At 44.4% G+C, this 21,197-nt stretch overlaps 1 protein-coding gene across 2 annotated transcripts in view; it reads right to left on the bottom strand.

The window, feature by feature from the left end:
- The window catches only part of smtnb (smoothelin b), a 48,160-nt gene that overhangs the window by 13,133 nt on the left and 13,830 nt on the right, over positions 1 to 21,197 (bottom strand). For both annotated transcript variants that reach the window (XM_085181076.1, XM_085181077.1), the window contains exons 3-11: positions 16,838 to 16,995; positions 15,613 to 15,691; positions 15,448 to 15,526; positions 14,321 to 14,394; positions 8,914 to 9,010; positions 4,188 to 4,852; positions 3,143 to 3,194; positions 1,835 to 2,434; positions 431 to 504 (exon numbers count right to left, since the gene is read on the bottom strand). In XM_085181076.1, coding sequence (XP_085037202.1) covers positions 431 to 504; positions 1,835 to 2,434; positions 3,143 to 3,194; positions 4,188 to 4,852; positions 8,914 to 9,010; positions 14,321 to 14,394; positions 15,448 to 15,526; positions 15,613 to 15,691; positions 16,838 to 16,995 — 1,878 coding nt within the window. The remainder of the gene's footprint in view (positions 1 to 430; positions 505 to 1,834; positions 2,435 to 3,142; positions 3,195 to 4,187; positions 4,853 to 8,913; positions 9,011 to 14,320; positions 14,395 to 15,447; positions 15,527 to 15,612; positions 15,692 to 16,837; positions 16,996 to 21,197) is intronic.

The raw sequence follows: 21,197 nt of genomic DNA, 5'->3' as shown, positions 1-21,197 counted from the left end.
CAGCGTGCATGACCTACAGAGAAAAACGGGAATACCCAGAACACCTCCCTCCCTTCCTCTTTCTCTCTCTCTCTGCTTCTCTCTTTCATATACCCTACAAGGGCAGATGTGACTGGCTACCCGCTCTGTGTTTGATAAACACTGTTCTTCCCTCCTCTCCCTCCTTTTCTCACACTTGGTGACCTTCACTCCCCTGGCTCTCTAGCTTTTCAGACCTTATAGGTGATTGTTGTGACAGAAACGCAGCAGAAACCGTGCAATTTAACTGGGTCAGCTGGAAATAAAACAGAAGATGAAAAAAAGCTCAAACTATAAATTAATAGCAGGTCTTATCAAGCCTGTTACACGAGCTTGATAAGATCTGTCAGGTTTATGTGTAGCCACAATTTTGTGACCATTTGTCAAAACCATTTTGTAAGGCAGTTTGTACCTTGATGGAGGGTCCAGAGGAGAAGCTGGAGGAAGAGATCTTAAATGGTGTGGCTCTTAGGCCGAGGGTCAACTCTGAAACAGACAGAGAAACAAAGCTTTGAGAAATGTAAGACCTTAAGCTGGGGTGAAAACAAACACACTACAGTACAGTGTCATACACAGCACATAAGTCTAATGACTGAAGATAGCACCACCTTTAACATAAGCACTTTCTTCACTGGCCTGGTGTGCACATTTCTATGTGACCCGCTTCCTCCCACATCCAGACACGCACACATGAAAGCTATATCATAAAATACAGGACTGATGCAAACCAGCAAAGCTCAGTCTACATTTAAGAGAGCTTGCAGTGCTTTTGCAGGAAACTGGAAACACATTAACAGGCTGCTGTTACTCAGAGCAGGACAGGCAGGATTCCAAAAAAGGAGCCTAAAAAACATTAAAGCGAACATGACATGAAAAAGAGTGTGAGGCTCGTGACAGAGCGCAGCGCGGCTCTCGGAGTACGAGGGAGCTGTAAGTGGTGAGCGGGCTGGAATCGCACGTGTTCAGACTGAGTTTAAAATAAACTGTTTGGGTTTTAGATGCTGGTCGCTGAGAAGAGCTGAAGCTTTAGACATCTTTGTTTGGACAGACTGTAACAGCAGCCGTAGCGCTCGCGCTTCTGTAAAGCGCTGAGTTGATGCCAGACATGTTTTTCTATCATGCAGATAATTCGTCTCTGTTACATCATGACGTACTGTCCTGAGTGTACTATCAAGATGTTGAGCCACATTCAAAGTGAATGTGTTCCCTCTCTGATGGCATTTTTCTCTCATTTTAAAATTCACACTCAAACGACTGACTGTAGAAAGTACGTGTGTTGCAGACAAGAACTACAGAATATGACACACAAAGGCCTGTACTGTATGGGCAGGCAGGCTCATTCATTTGCACTGTAACAATATTCCCATTGAGTTTCGTCTGAGACAACCAGTTGCTGTTTCTCTTGTCCAAGTTTGTTCTCTTCTGTTGACCCACAGCTCCGTACTCCCGACATGCCCACGCTCTAACAAATACCATTCAGTGCGACCATGCCGTTCATACACTCAGCTCTAACATCTATCCCCACTCATCCATGTGCTTCTTCAGATGCACAAAACCCCTCTTGACATTATCCCACTTGTGACCTTATTCCTTCAATCTGATTACTCCTTGTAGCGGCTGATATTAATGCTGACATTTGGAAGAAAAGACATATAATCCATTAGAAATAACGTGGGCTGCAGCTTGGCAACCTTAATGAGTCCAAACAAAAACACTAGTGTGCGGTAGCTCAGAGTAAAATCTCTACACTACGTCAACCATCGCTGCTCCTGGTGACCATTTAAGGACGTAGTGAGCTCCAGGTTGATGCTCCTACCTTGCCTTTGCCCCACCAGGGCATTAGGAGTGATGCGTGGGGTCATGTGGGTGATGGGTATAATGTTGCCTCTACTGGTGGTTGATGAGGAGGAAGTGGTGGTGCGCCCATCCTTGATCTCAATGGTGAGGAAGGTCTTCATGTCTGGGTCTGCCTCTCCCTGGGTGACCTTTTCTCCAGCTGCTATCCCTGGGGTCCCGTCTTCCTTTAACTTATCGGAGGCGTGCGCATCTTTTTGAGCTGGATGTCCCATCCCACCCATGGAGCTCTGCGATTGGTCAGCTGAAGACAGAGACTTGTTAGCCGCGCCTCTTGGCTGAGGCACGGCCTGACTCACGGATGCGGATGCAGAGCCCACACGTGACCGTGCTGGCCTGTCTCCAGATGTGCTGAGGGATGCTGCTGAGTGTGTAAACAGCTCGGTAGCTCTGGAGACATTTGCTTGGCCAGTGCTGCTGGAGAAGGAACCATTCCTCAAAGGAGTCTTCTTTAAAGATGAGACATTTGAACTCTGTTCAAGTTCTGCAAACTTGCGCATTCGATCACGAACAGAGGTGGTGCGACTTAACTGCTCCGATATAACAGCTTTCTTCTCGGGTGCTGTGAAGACAGAATCAAAGAGGGGAGTTTAAATCAAAGAAAGAGACAGCTCAGTACAGGAGAGATAAGTAACCAGGATCTCCTCCACTGCCCAGGTTGAATTTAGCACCGTTACAACTTATTGCTCTTGTAATCCCCTCCTTCACCTCAAAAGCTTTCTACAAATCCTATTCCTCTTTTCTTTCCTCATTTTTAACCTTTGTTCCAGCCCCTTGTTTTACTTGACTTAACTTGTGCTTCACCCTCTCTTTGTTCCTATATTTTTGGACTTTTCAGGCAATGTTTCTCTCACTTAGAGGTGATATGTACAACGCTCATGGTTTGGGATATCTAAGGATTAGAGTAGATAATATTTACTGGGGTCATACTTACAAAGATAAAACAAGATGTGACACTTAAGAGGAAAACAAAATTATAGCACAGCTTGTAGGACATGAGATGACATGAAATCTAGGAGAGAGCGCTGAAGATATGGTGCATTAACAAAATGCTCCCTTCCCAGCCGTCCATTCCTTTATGGTCAACCTAACAGCCCCTACATAATTCTCAGAAATGATCTAGCAATAATTTCAATGAGAATTTCTCCAGATATATTCAAGACAATGTAAAGATGAATGTCTAAAGTTTTTCCTTGATAAGTATCTTAAAAAGATGATCTAGCTTGATATTGACAGGCTTTCTATTTATACATCAGAGCAGGGCTCTTACCAGAATCCCTCGCTTTGCCATAAGAGCGGGACAGGTCGCTGCCCACAGTTATCTAAACACAGGAAAAAACAAAAACACGACAGAACAATTAGTACAGGAAGAAGAGGAGAGCAGAGGTCAACGGGCAGAGCGAAAAATACACATTCATGAGGACTACATGGGCGGCTACGGGGACTCCTGACCTACACAGTCCTAAATACAGAATCGACTGGTGGTGTTTTCATTATGTAACATTGTACTCGGCATGAAGATGTGAGCATCTGTTCTTTTTTTGGCACTGTGGCCACGATGGATCCCAGAGTGTTTACATTACTGCGAGGAGCCTGAGGATCAGCTTGTATAGCACGGGGAACAATAAAAAAAAGTTTGGGGCCAGTCTTGAGTAAACACATTAAGCAAAGCGACACGATGGCGTCATGGTCACCGTAGCCCCCCTCCCGCTCCATGTGAAGATCTTGCTTTTAACAGTTTAACAGAGTCAGTGCAGAAAAACAGAGAGAGAGGGAATGTTTGGCCTTTAACGCTGTGTACTCCTCTCTGACACCAGGTGAGGCCGAAGCGCCGCTGAGGTGAAACAGAGACAAGTCAGGTGCACAGTTTGTTTGTGTAACCAAGTAACAAAAGTCAAACAACATCCAGCGGGAGTTCGAAGTGGAGTGTTTATGGATGCCGATGTGACCTGGGTGTCACTGAACAATGAAGTGTCGGCTTTCGTGTCAAGAATAATGACGTGGAAGGAAAGAAAAAAGGAGCGCTCGGACGGTTTGTGCGCTTCAGTTTGGCTATGCAGCTCAGCACCCCACTCTAGTGGCGCAGTCACGATATACGGCGTGTGTCGCTCGGAGTTCAGCAGGCTCAAAGATACAGACAGCTGACAAATGCACCACAAAGCATTCATGTAAGACTCCAGGACAGCCTGAGTACAAGGCAGTGTAGCTTAAAAAGGTGCAAAAACATGGATTACTTAATTTAAGTTGTTAATTCATGAATATGACTGAATCCTGAAGCACACACAGATGGACACGCACACACACACACACTCCACCTTTTGCCTCTGGATGTCAGTTTTCCCGCTGAGCAGGCCATTTACGGGATCTCTCCGAGATAAAACCGCCCCATCAGGCTCCTCCTGGTTAGACTCAGCTTGGGTGCCGGCTGAACCTCGGCTTCTGCTGTCAGTTTCTGAATCTGTGCTGTAAGTCGATTCACTCCCGGCTACCTCCGCCTCCTCCGATGGCGCCCGCTCCTCTGAGGACATGCTTGCACTCTGATCAGATGTGCCAGAGACCGTCCGCTTCCTTGACAACAGGCCGATGCTGTCTGAAGTCTCGGAGCCCAGACGGGGTCTGACGCATGAATCCGAGACATCTGAGCCCAGTCTCTGTCTGGCACAGGACTGGGAGTTGATGCTTCTGTCTGATGCCCCGGAGTTCAGCCGACCACGCTGGGAGGAACTCTGGCTCTTGTCTGAGGCTCCAGAGTCCAGCCGGGCTCTGTAAGCTGAGCCCAGACCTTTCTCTGAGGCCACAGGATCCAGATTGGGCTTGGAAAGCATTGAGGCTGCGTTAAGATCGGAGGAGTCTGACCTCTGACAGTGAGACATAACCAGGTCAGCCTCCTTGGTCACAGCTTCTCGCTGAGGCTGGATCAACAGAGGTCCATCATCCTTTACCAGGTGATCCAGAACCAACACCATCCCTGAGTTGGAACCTGTTATAAAAAACACAAATGAAATATATGAAGTAACTTTCTGTACCATTCAAGTTTTCTCTGCTGTAAAAACACATTTTCATGTTACCTAGATTCTTCTTATATTACTAGTACACTAGAGGGCAATGGAAGAAGTAGATGGGTATGTTGGAGAGTTAAATGAAATCTTTCCACAACACTGGGGCCCCAGAAAGGCCAGGCTAGAAAATACACTCAGGATCACAGGGCAGGCATGTGGAGACATGAAGGGATGTAGACATTTCCTCCAGACTGGCCTCAAGTTCCTGAGTGAGATTTGCAACTGGGCCGGTGAATGTGCGTCAAGTAGGAAGAAGGCTTTCCACGAGTGTGGAAAGCGATCATGTGGCACAGTTATATCTGGGACGCGATTAAAAAAAAGGAGTCAGGGAGAGAGTGGGTTAAAAAGAGAGACGAACAGGAAACCACACTCCAAATATCACAGCCCTGCCCGCATCCTCCCCCCTGCGACAAGTATCTACCTCCAACACCCCACCATGCTGCTATATGAATATCTGAGGTTATGCACACACACCGCAGATAAGAAAAACAGAGAAAAAAACCAAGATGTGTATCCACTTCCTACAGCACATGTACAAAGAAAGACCTAAAAACACTTATGACTGACCTTAGTTTGCACCAGCTTGGCAACCAAATGGAGTTCACCAAGTATGCATGTCTGTCATTTACTAACCAAATCAAAGAGGGACTCCAGTCTGACCGGAGGCAGCCGACAGTCTCTTTCAACTTTCGAGCAGTCGTAATCACGGCTGAGCATTCACAGCTTCACCAAGCATAGCTGACCTTTATCAGCTCATTACTGCTTTATAGATTCTGCACAATAAGTTTATTAATAATAGTTTATCGCTTTTAAAGCAATTTCCCAAAATAATCCTGTGAATTATTTCAGATATGAGAGAAGCTAAAAATGGCAGCAAGCTGTTGATTAAACAGACCGAATGCTTATGTAATACAGCCTGAATAGAAAACGTGATCGGGACACACAATTAGGAAAATAATGGTCCGCTACACAGTAGTGTCTATAGCTCGCAATGCACTCAACCAAAGCTCAATTAATTACTGGTCTTTAATAAATGTAATAACCAAAGTGAGAGCCAGCACACGCGCGCACGCACACACACACACACACACACACACACAGCTGCTCTCCAGCAAACTCATGTTATTGTTCACGTCGTTGCCGTTGGGAAGCTGTCGTATCTATTGTGTGGGCATTTCTGGGAAAATCCCCACTGCTACTGCATAATGAGAGGCTTGCATTTTTTTTTTATATATTTCAAAATAGCAACAAAACGCTACAACCTTCTGCCAGTATATATACGGAGCACAAACAAAGGACAACCAAGAGCTTTCTTTATACTGCTTTGACAGTGAAGCAATGACCCCAGAGGAAGCCTGCCCAGTATTTGTGCTGGCTGTGAAGGGGTCAACACGAGTTCGTTTCAGCTGCTCATGAGCAGTTCCATGGTTTAATCAAACCTTAAATTTGGTGTAACAGGCTGGGCACAGGCTTCTGTAGCAAGGTGATGAAGGCAATGGTTAGCCCTGTTAGCCAACTTCTTTTAAGTATTTTAAAAGAAGTTGTTACATTAGATGTAAACAATATTAACCCCACTGTAGATTTGGAGCCATGCCAGCAGCTCTGGACTTTCATTATTAGTATTTTTTTATTCAATTTGACAACTAATACAATACACAGTAATACAATATGATTTGATATTTTACTAAAATCTACAAGTTTAACCTCACTGTGGTGAAAAAAAAAGAAAAAGAAAAGAAACAGTCTGGATTACTAGAGTCTGAATGATTCATCCTCAGGAACAATGAATGTCTGTCCGTGCATGTAGTTGCTGTTGAAACTTTTCAGTGGCAACCAAATGGAAGAGCAACACTGACAGAGAGGTTAAAAAAAAACAAAAACGTATGTAATCTTTCAATGATCCGACCTGTGGTGGGATTAAGCAACTTGTTTTTAGAGCTAGTACATGCTTGTGCTACGGTACTGCGGGGTCTGTGTTATTAGGTGGTTGCTAGGAACCGTGATGAGGTCATATTACACATCATTAAAGCTTTGTGGATATAAATTAGATGTTATTGTTGCAAAATGAGATGATGCTTTCATAATTTGTTACTTTTTTTTACTTTTTTTTTTTCTTTTTTGTTGCTTTGGCAAGTGGTTGCCAGGCAAAATAATAAGATCTAATATAGGAGGCCTAAGATATACCTGTGTGCCAATTTTGGTTGCTCAGCTTGTGATTGTGTAAAGAGATTTCATGTGTTATAGCAATATTTGGACTAAATGAATGGACTAATCAGATACTGTACATAAAAGCTAGACAAATCACCTGGGCACTTGTGCCTTTGAGCATGTCCATTCTTTCTAATGATCAGCAGCGAGGAACTCACCTGTTTGCAAACAGAATCTGTGAAACTGTGTGTGTACTGTATACAGACCACAAAATCCTGAGGAGTTAGTGTTCTCAGCTGTTAGCTTCACGTACTATTGAATAGCAAATGACGCTCTTTTTGCAAATTATGACCCAAATAGAGTTAAAAGGACAATAAAGCAGCATATTTTTGTGCAAAACCTTTAGATTAATAAGTTACTGTATGGGGATCACTTTCTCAGTCTGAACTACCCCTATCCCACATCACCTCAATCATGATGTCCAAAACGCTCAGCTCAAAGCTTTAAAACTGCATAAGATACGTTCAAAGGAACTCGCTCTCCCCTGGGAACTTAAAGCATTGAGAAACTCTTGAAATCATAACCTTACCGGTATAGTGACACATGGTCACTGACGTAAGCGTGTAAATATAAGCTTCTTCTTTTGTATGTGAAACGCAGAATTATGCGTTTATGCTCAGGGCTTAAGACGACCACACCTTCAGGAACCACATGCCCACCCTGCCTACACTGTATTACACCAACCACAAATGTCCCATGTCTTTGTTGATCCACTTTAAAAAAGCTCCCTTTCCTCTTTACATTTCTATGGTGGTCTTTTTTTTATTGACCCTAGCTTCACACTGGCTTAAATTGTAAGGCACAGCTAAATGCAGAACAGTGGGGAGTTTCACGGCCACGTAAAGGAGGCTTCAGTTCTGTTCTGGTATCAGCTTTATTTAGCAGAGATGTGGTTGTTGGGTTTCCCTCTGTTGCTTCCCAGAACCCCATCACCAACCCCATGTGAAGGACACCAAGAGCCAAGCCCACGGCTGACCAGGCCACACACAATGACATTATGACTATGAGCCTCGGGCCAAGCTCCAGTTAGCCAAATGTGTGCTGAAATCAGCTACGGATGGCCAAAGTTAAATTTGTTCTTAAGTTATACAAAGCGGATGTTATACGTGGTATTTAGGATTAAAAAAAAAGTAAAAATGACAAAACACAAACAGGCTTGCAACAAGACTTCAGTCCCCTTTACACGTTTTATAAGCTGCTCGTGGTAGCTCTGTAAGTGTTGCTGCAAATGTAGCACACTTGTTTCCTCTTAAAGGCATGAACTGACATTACTTTATTGATGGCTGTACTGACAGAGTGGCTAATAAAATTACTTTACACTTAAAAAAGAAAAAGTAAAGGACGTGTAGCCAAAGAGATTTAGTCGTGGCTGTGAGTTACCCCAAACACTTAATAAAGTTAGATGAAGGAGCATAAAGAAGCTGAACTAACATGACCTCCCGACGACCACCTCATGAGGAGAATGGCTCCTTTGGCCAACTATTTTAACAGGCGCTCCAGAGGAAAAGGCATCAAGAGAGGCGTATGCATTTACACATACGTGTAACAGAGGTGACCAGTGTTGGTTTTGTGTTGATATTGCCTGACTAAACTTGACCTTTAGGGCATGTTTACAGTATATACAAACTTCTATATGGCAGTGATCCCTAAGTGTGACAGAAGTATATCCTGCAAGCGTGAGGTTGTGCAGCTTCTCTTTTTTTCTTATGAAAAACAAACCATAAAACGGTGAAAATTTCCCTCTCTTTTGAAGAGTACTCGCATTCATTCTCACCTATTCTCTGTTGCTCTCTGTTTTGTTGTGTCTGCTGGCTGCTTAACTCCCAGATCTGAGATCGGATACGCTCACTGCGGCTCTCCTTCTCAGTCTCCTGTGAAAAAAAAAGAAGAAAAGAATAACATGTGCTTAGTGATCTTCAATTCAGCTGCAAAAAGCAAAGCTGCACTCAACTGAGCTGAAATTCTCAAAAGACACAATGTGTTCAGCCATTGCTCAGAGCAGCAGGCAGCCACTCCTCCGATCAAAACCAGAACGAAAGATCAGTTACTGTCGTAGGTCTGAGGTTAGCTGGTGATCACAACTGTCTTTTGTTTGAGGTCGAGGTCAAATGCTCGAGGCGTTGAGCATGGATGAGCAACACAGCTTGGCCAGCTGGAAAAATAAGGATGTTTACTTTAGATTGTGTATGGCTGAGAAAGAGAGAGAGGCGCCCTGAGTGGCTAAAAAGCAAACATGTGCATTCACCACCTGGTTTACTGCTATATTAGGTCCATGATTTGACCATCTTTAGATTACCTCAGCACTTTAACCCTGAGCTCCAATGCAGGAGGTCACGGGGTTGAGGCGGCAGCATTTTGGATTGAAGAAAAGAAACAGGAGAGAGAGAACAGAGAGGGAAAGATGTGGATGCCGACACTACTGTTGGGCCTCTGGTGCTTGACCTTGAGCTACTCCACGGGAAAATCAGCTGCACAAATAAGGCTTCTCTGAGCACACACACACACACGCACGCACGCACGCACGCACGCACACACACAGTCTTCAAATCACCAACAAACACACTCTTAACTCAAACTTCTGGAGACTTAAACTTTTCTACTAAAGGGCAAAAATTCTCTTGTGTGGAGCTTCAGGTGTTGCTCGTCACTCAGCAGCTCATTTGAAATGATGAATGACATCACAGCACAAAAATCACTTTAAAAGAGGCATCTGGGTTAAGAATAGCGCAACAAATGCTGGGGTGGATCCTGAAAAAACATACAATACATGAAAATATAATACTTAAAGCAGATTTACAGCCTACTATTACTGCCAAACGCTCCTTAAACACATTCACTATCTCTCAGGCTCGGAAAGAAAGTGCACACACCCAACCGCACAATCGCACCGCAAACAGTTCCCCATGTGTAAATTATGTTATTCAAGACAAAAGGCTGGCCTGGTTGTTAACAGCAGAAGCAGAGTGAAAATCCTACAAATCACACCTTTGGTGTTTTAAATGGAATTTAATCAGTGCAATGTGTGATCCGCGCAGACAGAGGACCAACCACAAAGCCTGCTCCAAGTCAAACACAAGCAAGAGGCAAGAAAGAAACCCGACAGCTTTATGCTCTCTTGACTGTGACCTTCCCCTCCTTGAGCAGATCACAGGAGATAGTGGTTTGATAGCAGAGGAGAAAATGTGATGAGACGCAGGCAAAAGGTGAATGTGGAAAATGCACAGCTCGGGTTGGGACACGATTACATTTTGTTGCTAAAATAAGCCAAAAGGGGAGTTGAACTCCTAAATGTGATATTATAACAGTGTAAATCTACGTAGCAGGTGCCCTGATGTCACTTTTTCCAGGTTTCCATATGGAGCTAAAAGCAGAGCACAGACTCAGGGGCTCGAAAAAAAGGTTTTCTGAGCTTTTCTAGACAACAATAAATGTCACCTATACACTGCGGCAAGCCACAGAAACGTAGCAGAATGCTCCTATAATGAGTCATTAAAGCGTCTGATGGTTTTGCAGGGCACAAACAGTCTCCTGTAATGAAGGCACTACGGTGCACTGAGGCGAGAGGATGCTCGCATCCTGAGTGCAGTCACCCAATCAAAGAGTCGCAGGGGGAGATAATTGTGTTCGAGCAACAAACACAATTAAAGAGAACAAGCCTTCCCTCACGTGCTCACCCCCCTCACCCTCTGCTGCTCCTACCGGGACTCAGACAGACAGCCGTCATTTAAAACTCCCACTAAACCACAGGGAACATATTTCTCACAGACAGCGAGGCTGAGTGAAAAAAAAGGGGAAGATAAAGTGGAAATAGAGATCGAGACCAGAGTACGGGACCTGCTGCCAGCCGCCATGCTGTCATTAGCGGCTTCGCTCTGGCCCTGATGGTTGGGACCTGACAGAGGGGAACCAACACCGACACCCTGTCGCTCCAGCCAATCGTCCCATACGGCCTCAAGCGCCTGTTTGTGTCAGACTATAATTGCAAAATCTCAACCTCGTAAACACAAAAACAACTGTCCTCTCCCGTGACCGCAGCGAGGCGTGGGCCATCTGGACTCCTCTGAACCCTCAACTCCACAAAAAAACAACAATGAGAGTTCAGAATGAGACACAAGCACCTCTTTTACCAACCAGCTCACACACGTGAGCTCAACTATGGATTAACACGCCGGGTTTTAATCCATAGTTGGATTAAATGACGGGGTTTAACTTCCAGTTTTCCGTGGAAGTTAAATCCATCACTCCACCGGTGAGGTCAGACCCATTTGAGGGTCTTCCATGCCGCTACGTGGAAGAAGAAGAAGAAAAGAAGAAGGAACCTGGCGGCTCACTTTCCATTACGGCAGCCTGAGGAACCACACGCTCGGCTAACCTCCAACAAATGAAATACAATATCTAGAATGAAGCAGGAATCCTCTCTGCATCACATATACACTCAGTCTGGAGTGAGGAAACCCGCAGAAGTCGTCAGACCAGAGTCTCATTCCCATTTTTACTTACTGCAGATCAGCACATGCCAGTCTAAGCTTTCCTTCTGGTCTTTTTTAGACTTTTCCTCCTACAGGACGCTTTCACAATTCATCTCTAAGAAGTCTGCTAAACCCTCTCTATTGCACATACTGGGGCTTGTTTTTGACAACTAAGGTTCCTTATTGTAGCAATTTTATGATTAAACAACAACCCAACAAGCAGCCTGACTGAACTCTTCCCCCAACACGCCAAATAGTAAGCGAACCTGCAAACTTTCAAAGTTTAGTTTAATAAATCCATTTTAAAATCCAGCATTAAATATTACAGTTTCTGTTAAACTTGTTAAACAACACTTTGACTATTTGAATGGATCTTCATGCAAAATGTGAAAAGTTCCAGCTGTAATTAGTCTACCTGTTGGCTAAAATGCGCACCGAGCGATCTAAGTGAACAATAAACCATTAAGTACACATACCTGAAATGTAAACACAGAGGCAGGCACATCCCATTCTCCGCTCAGAAAGAAATGAGCACAGACTGACGAGGAAAGATATTTACATGCCTTTTCAGGACAAGGAAAAAAAAAACAAAAACCCAAAGGTTAAGAAAATGAGAGGCGTGTTTAGCCTGCGATAAAATCAGAGTGACATTTACCTTCTCTTCACGCGACTGACTGCCTCTCCCTCTTTCTCTCTCTCCCTCTCTATCAGCAGCAACCCTCTTGGAGTCAGGACGTCCGCTATTCTGACGCTCTGCTCCCGCAGCCACATCATACACACCCACGCACAAACATTTACACCACCACAAACACCACACACACACACATATAATACCAAGAAGCCACTCCCTTGACTTCCCCTCCCTCTCATTCTGTCTCCAGAGGGATCTGACCCCCACCACACTCACACTCACGGACACTTTTACAGGTTAATGGGTTGCCTGGTTGACACATTAACTTCTGACACACTCTGCTCTTGTTTTGACTTCTTTTTTGGGGAGTTGTGCTCTTCAAAACAAAAAACACAATTTAAATATTTTGTGCCTTTATGTGTTGCAATAATCAAAAGGACCCTTTCTGTGTACTGACATTTTTTTCTGCTACATACATATAATTAAAGTTTCCACGTGGTTACTAGAAAATGGGCAAAAGGAAACTTTAAGTGTACCTCAGCTACCCGCGCATGTGAGCATTAGAAACATTAAATTCTAAATGGGATCGGAATCTAGCATAAATACAGACAAACAGCCGTATTAACCTACTAATTAAACACCTTCATTCATCATTTTGTATACAGGCAACTTCTTGAGTCCGGGCTCACATACACATACTGCATGCCGCTTGTGCCTGCGTGCTGCTTTTCAGGCCTATCTAAGACCACCATCTTCAACGGGACAATTGTAAGAGGCTCAAAGAGATCCGACGCTGTGATGTGACTGGAAGGAGCCCTGCTGCTGCTGCTGGCTGATGTTTTTTTTGGCCCACATCCCCATTTCAGTACAGACTTTTAAGACTGCCGGGGCACAGCTGGTGGGCCGTCTGTCTGTCCATCCTTCCGAATTCAACCCCCGACCTCCGCATTTTCCCACTCCCCCTCCTCGTCCATCCTCACAATTTCACCAACGTACTGTTCAGCTGTCTTGAAGGAAGCGAGGTAAAATAGGCTTGAGTGATAGGGCATCCTGTTACGCCAACATGCCATCATCACTTCCTAGCTGAGGAGAACACACACACACACACACACACACACACACACACACACACACACACACACACACACACACACACACACACACACAGGAATGCAAGCAAAGCACAGGCTCCAGCAGACAATGGGACTGATACTAAAAGCCTTTCATTTCTCCCCCTTTGCATCTCTGTGGTGGGAAAAACAAGTGCTTTTAAATGAAACACCAGAACTCTGATAAGGTGAGCGATTGTATTTTTCCCCTCTTTAAAAGCACAGATATGGGAGGTGGTCTCATCACTCAGGGACTTAGTCTTAAGAGCAGTGGCTGCATACAAAAGGAATTTTCCCTATAGAAATCCTATCCACTGGAAACAGAGCTTTTATCAAGAAACTGATCACCGACAGCAGATAATCTAACGTCTCCTCCTGTAAGGCTCCGCTGCTCAGCCACAAGAGGGCGCGCCAGCTGTGAGAGACCTCTGAGACAAGGCCGAATACTCCAGCTAAAAGTAGTTGTCCGACAGATGTAACAGAAATCTTAAGAAATCCATACTTTAAAACTTTTTTTTCTTCAAAAATGAGACAGGCTTTTCAGTTACATGTGTGTGAAATGACAGCAGCTGGAAGACTCTCCCTGTCAAAAGCAATTTTCCGCCCTCACACCAAAGTCAAAGCGCATTTTATCATTTTCCTCGGTTTGGTCGAACCTGAATAGGAATATGTGACAAACACATTCCTCCCTCTGTGGCGGCTCAGGCATGTGTTTTTTTGTTTTGTGTGCAGCTATATTCCCGCTCCGGTAAGTGACTCAAGTCTCGCTGTTTGTTGTTGTTTTTGTTGTTTTCTTCACTGCGGCAGCAGAGAAACCTCGGTGGTCACTGCTGCCATGCAACAGAATGTGACACCCGCAAACGGCCCCATGCTTAGATGATTTTTGTAAATGTAGATGTCAGGACTGCACCAGCACAGCGCTGTGACATTTAATCGTTCTTCTTCCCACTCCAGTAACTCTGCAGTACTCACCCCAGTTCCCATGCTGCTCTGGGACTGCACACCCTCCGGCTCCAAGCCAGAAGTCTTCCCCCTCTCCACGACCACTGAAAAACATGGGCACACAATAGAATTACAGTACAGTAGGAATATTTAGAGCAAAGTAGATACCTTCTTATAATCTCATCTCATGTTAACATTCTGGTCATGTGTGATTTTAAAAGAAGAGGAAACACAGGGGGACACAAGTTAAATTGAAAATGGGTTGCTTTTTTGTGTGCGTGTATCACCCTGCACATACAGCCTCCTACGTGCAGTTCAATGTTCACATGGGCCAGACAGCACTTAGGCATGACAGGAATCCCCTATCTGACCCAGCATCGTAGGTGGATCTGCCCTAGTAACTATGGCACTGAGCGCTCACACGTGAACATACTTTATGGCCAAGACAATGATAAGACCAACTTACTTTTACTTTTACGTTCCACAATGAACAGCTAAGTTCATTTCTTTACCTTTAATTCTAGCACCCTCTTCTGGATGTGCACATGGTGCCTGGATGGCTCTTGAAGTATTGATGTCCATGTGCTACAATGATGGATGCTGTAGCACATGGAATCAGTTAATGTGCAAGATAACTCTAAGCCAAAAGCGCATGCATGAGACTACGCAAACGGCTTGATTTTAGGCAGTTTTTCAGCCTAGTTAGTGCCGTTGCCTCACAGCAAGAAGGTCCTGGGTTCAAATCCACCATCTGGCCGGGGTCTTTCTATGTGCATGTGTTTGCATGTTCTCCCTGTCTATTGTTGCACCAAGGCCCAGTATGAGATAACCAGGGATTATTTCATAACAATGTAATAATTTTCATCTGTAGATTAGCAATAATTTGTCCATCTCTGGAATTTCTTCCTCTCTGCATCCTCATCAAACCAATTTACATCTTTTGCAACAAACCGCAAACATCTGAAGACTTGAAATTCTGACATATTTCCCTCTGGTGCATTTCTCTCTAATTACACTGGTGCAAATTATAGCTTGGTTAAACTGTTTGAGATGCCACTATGGCATGAAGACTACAACACCCTAATTTGATTTGTCACTATAAGACAAGATGTTTCTGATTCCGCTCCGTCAAACAAGTGCTACTGGATCCCACTCACCCTGCTGCTGCTCCTCTTGAATTTGCCGAATGGCCGCTCGGATCATTCTCCTCTCCTTGAACTCGCTGGCTGCATTGAGCTATGAGCAAACACATGCAAAAGCTCAGTGAAACTACAAAGTGATGTGAGACGTTAGCATTACTGATATTGCGATACGATATTCACCATTTGCTGAAGCTCGTCGATGTCCCGGATTGATTGCAGTTTCTGTTTCAGCCCATCCAAGTTCTCGTTGGATTCTGACCTGAGAAAGAAACGCAAAGACATTTTAATGGATCTTCAACTAATCCCCACTCACCATGAAACAAACTAGAAAGCCTAATAGTTTAAAATATCAGACTGTAAAACTTTGGCTCCTCTGACTCTAATCTGAAGCTTCTGCCCATATATTACAGGCAGCTGAAGGTAATTTGAAAGATAAAGGACGGTTTTCTTGGCAGAGAGAAAACCCAGAGGGAACACTCCCAAATCGAGCATGGAAGAAGTGATATTACGACATGACAGATTTGACAGCCAATGACATCCCCCCCCCCTAAAAAAAAAGCTGCACTTATTTTCCCTTTTTCAGCCTCATATTCTCCATTTCACTCCTTGCTTTTATGGTGGTTTCTATTACTCACATACTCATTATCCTCGCTTCTCTCCGCTCTTTGGCATTAAAAAGATGCGCAGCAATGCCGGAGTGGAATACTTCACATTCCACCACTGAGAGGCACGGGACAATGGCCTTTCCTCCTACCACATTTCTATTCCACTTTCAGATGGGTTTCTGTGTCCTGGCATATGAATACATGCATGCATGTGCAAAAGCATGCTTTTTTTAGCAGCTTCACTGAGGCACCTCCTGTGTTATTGTAACGCAAGTCATTCGAGAGCAGCACTGAATGGAAACAATCAGGGCCCCGTCACCACTCTTATATTAGGATTCGGCGATGGAGGAGGAGAGTGGCGGCTGATTCTGAGCGTCTGCTTCTTATCCAATAATGTCACTTCTTCCCTTTACTCCAGAACAGATGATGGGATTGTGGTAACCTAAAGTGATTCAAATAAGTAACCCATTAATCCACGCTGCTTAGCTGGACGACAGGTGCTGGAAAGTCTCTGAAAGGTAAATAATCAAACAGACTGCGATAGCTGATCTACGTTAATGTGACACATGACCGTGTGGCATATTTGAAAGTGAAAGTATTTATTGTAAAACAACCACACTAGGTGGAAATTTTAGGGATGGGAAATTTTACTGTTGCAGTTTTCTCTCTCCTGTGATTTGCTAACTTGACTTTTCCAGAGCTTTCCCAGTGGAGTTGAAGATTTTCAGCATTTCCAGTTCACCTGGCCTAGTAAACTGTCATCAGCACAGACATCTGTGTGTCTGTGTGTGCAGCTTCACCTGTGCTGGTTCTCCTTGTCCTCCTGCTGATTGAGGCGTGTGGGTCGAAATCTCTTGCTAGCCAGAGCTGCCTCCATGTCCTCAATCTCCCTCCTCCTCAGCTCCCGGATGGCTGAACGGATGCAGCGCCTCTCATCCAGATCCACAGTTCCATCCAGCTGCAGACACCATAATAAAAGACAAACAGAATAAAGTGCATGAAGGATGGAGGCTGCACAGAACGGCAAACATTTGGCTTGCAAAGTTTAGTCTTACGTTTGCATATCTGCACGTATTCACAAGTAAATACAGCGCAGAGGCTTGCTCGCATTTCATGAAATGGCCACACAGTTACATGAGAGTCTGCAGATAAAGAGTCACAGACCTGCTGACAGTGTAAGTACAAGGTGGCGAGCAGCACTGAGCGTAACACGTAAAAGTAACACATTACTGCGATCACATTTTATTTCACCAGTAATGCAGTAATGTGACGTTATTGTACTAAATTCGGTAATTACATTATAGTTACAATATGTTGTTACTTTTGGTCTCTGTAATTAATCCCAGCTCTCTCACACACACACACCCACGAGAGACAGCGTATCCAATAAAGTTTGGGACTCAGCGATTTTTAATTATGTGAGCCTAATTGCGATTAGGTGTGACTGCGATTAGGATAATAAATGGTGTAAATGGTGTTGAGGAGTGTGTTGGAAGAGCTAGAGAATTAGTTGGAGAGATTTGGGATTTTTTCCATGCATTGCAGATAACTTTGGATGACACCGTTATCATCGTTATCATTTGCTCATGCAGGCATGGTGGGCATGTAGGATAAGCTTTTCACGCAACCTTCAGCTGTTTGAAAAAATACAAATCTGGAATCATTGAACTCCAGCTCCAAGTATGTGCGTGTACTCAGTAGTATAATTCCCAAAGTTCCCATCCATGCACTGCTGGCTTACTTTCGAACATTTAGTAAAGAGTTATAGGGTCAGTAGGGTGATGGGGGCTTTAGAGATTTGCGATGACAAGTGATCAGAGTTCACTAATGTGACGAGACAGAGCGCAGGATTAGAAATTGGCCTGGCAACAGCTAGTGCTCAGCACTAAGGATGAGAAGTGTGTTTGTCTCCCCGGGTCAACACACTACTGTGGTGTCTTACCCAGTCTCGCTGAATGGCAGCCAGACTGCAGCGGGACCCAGAAAAGTTGAATGGCCCACTTAAAACACTGAGTGAGCCATTTCATCGCTCTGAGTGGCTGTTACTTAAAAGGCACATATTTTCCTCGAGCCAAAGAGGACTAATTAAGGTGTTCAAGTGTGTATAAAAGCACACCTGCAGACAGAAACACCACTTCAACAAAGACAGGCGCCTTCGTGTCAGCAACAGCCGTGAGTGCAGGGTAGAGAGAGCCCTCTCCTGTCAAACAGGAGATAAATCTCTCTTTTTAAAACAAAAAAAACAACACAACAGCAGGAACCTGTCAACACACGCAGAGAGGAACAGCTCCTCTGGCAGGCTTTTCTTATGAATCTCATGCTCACACACTTTAAGGTTTCCCGCTGCACCGGTTAAAACCTGCAGTGTTGTGACTCAAACCTGTGTGTGCCAACTGCCTTCTTCTGAAGGGAGCTGGATGTGGTTGTTAAGCTAAGCCCCACATGCTGATGGCTTGAAAAAGGGGGTTGATGTAGCCCCACTGCTAGGCCCATGGGAGGAAGAGGAGGAGGAGGCACTTCTCACAAGAGATGAAGAGGTCCAGTGGTTTTTGAGGTTTCACAAAATATGCAGCCCAAGCTACTCCAGCTCACAGGGGCTCTTTCTTTATGCTGCAATTTGTGGAAATTCAATGTGCTGAGCTGACTGAAAAGAATGGGTAAGAAGAGAAAGTGCTCATAAACAGCTGGAAAGAAAGGATATGAGAAAGCAGGAGGTGGATAATAGGTTAGAGTAAAGAAATGGAGCGTTAGGATGACAAAGAAAAACGAAGGAGAAACTAGACCTGTGCATGACTAAAAATGGGCAGATGAGAGCTGGGTGGGAAACAGTCAGTCCTCGCAAAGGTCATTCCTCACATTCCTACTGACTCACAAGAGAAAAAGAAGGCAGCAAAATACAGCAATCAGGCACTGGGTTTGTTTCTAGCCCAGCGCAGAGAAACTATGACCTGGAGAGACAATGGCTGGTTTCTGATTGTGAAGCAGGAAAATGAGATCACATTCGCTCATCACTGGCCAGTGTGTCCTTCACACGCCCGTGTTACACTAACTCAAACACTCTCCCTCAAGTCATCCCTTACCACGCTGCCGGGCTCTGCGCTGAGCAAGTGTCAGGATGTGATGGTACAGCCAGTACTCTTTTCACCAAGTATCAGGGCTAACTAATTTATTTATTCATGATATAGAGCAGCACAGCTTCAACCCTCAATTCAAAGACAGTAATGTGTGCCTAGCATTCTCTAGCAGGCTCCAATTCAGCTTAAACTTAAAACAAAAATCATGAGAAATGATTAAACAGTGTGGAGAGAATCAGAGCATGTGACATAAATGGAGGAATTAAAGTCATTAAGAGCAGACTCGAGCACTTCGACTTGACCTGCTCTAAAAACAACTTCAAATAGTAACATCTAACATGTACATGGGGTTTAAACGGACCAATCAGCAGCCATCTGTCTGTTGACAGATGCCGCCAAAGACTGTAACCCACTTTCTCCCTTTACATATCTGCACTTCCTCGCACAGGAAAGAAATTAGCGGGCTTAACCCAGACTAATAAAACACACCTTACACCTGGATGCCTGCCAAACAAAACAGAATAACGGTCAAAGAAGCAGAGACGGAAACATGCGCTTGGGTAGTAACAGAGTCCAGTTGGCGCCTCGTGACAGCGGCCTTGACAAAGAGTGAGCTGTGTCATGAGAGCGGAGAAGGGAAAAAATATCCTTCTGGTTACACACTGACAGCATCTCACACCAGTGACCGTCCCTGCAGGCATTTTTCAAACCAGACCACAAACCTCTGGCTCACCAACTGTCACTGTGGCTCCAAACAGCGACACAGTGACCCAGAAAGAGGCCGTTACACCCAGACAGAAAACGTTTCATAGAGCGCTGCTCGTGCCTCTAACAAGACGCATGACTCAGAAATCACACATGACGACGTCGTCACACACGCGGAGTACGTTTTTACAGAAAATGATGCAGTCACTGAGACGTCAGCGCCAGATATCAGCACCTTTAATGACTGCAGACAGTCATGCTGCAGTCTGGTCTGCTGTGCTGACAGACCTTCAAGGAAGCTGCCGCCACACCTGTCAGCCTCACCTGACTCAGCCGGTGAGATCCAGGAGGAAGGAGGTGGATATGAGAGGGTGATGAGAGAACAATCCTTGCTGGGAGACAGGTATTAGAGACATTACACCATGATATTTGTGAGGAAACAAGGAGAGAGGAGGAGAATGACAAAAGAAAGTTGCTTCACAAGGGAGTTGGTAAAAACTTGCACTTGAAGGGTGCTTTGAGTCACTTCCTGCCAAGCAGCAGCTTTCTATGGAGTCAAAACCTCAAACCTCCAAAAGACATCCGACTGAAGCAGCTCAATCAATCACAGCCAATTAGAGAGCTCCTACGGTTTACCAGTAATCCCAACCAGCTGACGACATGCTCCTGAGGACAGGAAGTCATCTGGTACACATGAGAGACACAGGTTTCAATAGGACTATGTTTCGGGAGGCCAATTTAATTTATTGTGCCCGATATAGAAACTGCACCAGATGTGGTTAAACAAGGAGGGGATTTAAGGTAGTCACAATATTGGTATCAACTACATCATAAAAACTGCCCTCTGTGGAACTTTTCTAAAACCTGAAGATGTTACCAGACAGAGTAGCTTGTGACATCTTGTCTAGTGACATCAGTTTTAATATGTAAAACTTTTTGAAAAAATTAGCAAAAAAAACCCTTCATCTTCTGTTTTTGCTTATACTTATACTTATATATACTTACTTATACTGTTTATTAACTGAGAGTGTTACATTCAAATGCCAAACATATTAGATAGGTTTGTTAGATATGTCAAAATGAACTCCTAGCATAGTCCCACACAAAAACAGGTTAATCTTTGTCCTACATTTAATGTGCTGGAGTCTTTTCACCGTAGCTGTAGCCTGTCAATCATGGACCCACAAGACCTCCAAGGCGACTTGACAAAAATCTGTCCACAGACAAATCAAAGCCTGCCAAAGTACTCAAAACTGCCTTTGTAGTAGTTCCCATGACCGCTGGTATTTTCAGGACTACATTTTGACATTGTGAAACATGTGAAAACATGCAGTGCTTAGACAGGATTAATATACAAATGATGTGTCAACCTCTATTCTTT

Source organism: Neolamprologus multifasciatus, chromosome 12 (assembly GCF_963576455.1).
Source record: "Neolamprologus multifasciatus chromosome 12, fNeoMul1.2, whole genome shotgun sequence".
Taxonomy (NCBI): Eukaryota; Metazoa; Chordata; class Actinopteri; order Cichliformes; family Cichlidae; genus Neolamprologus; species Neolamprologus multifasciatus.
Note: the sequence above shows the minus strand (reverse complement) of the source record. Positions and strands in the feature narration are given on the sequence as shown.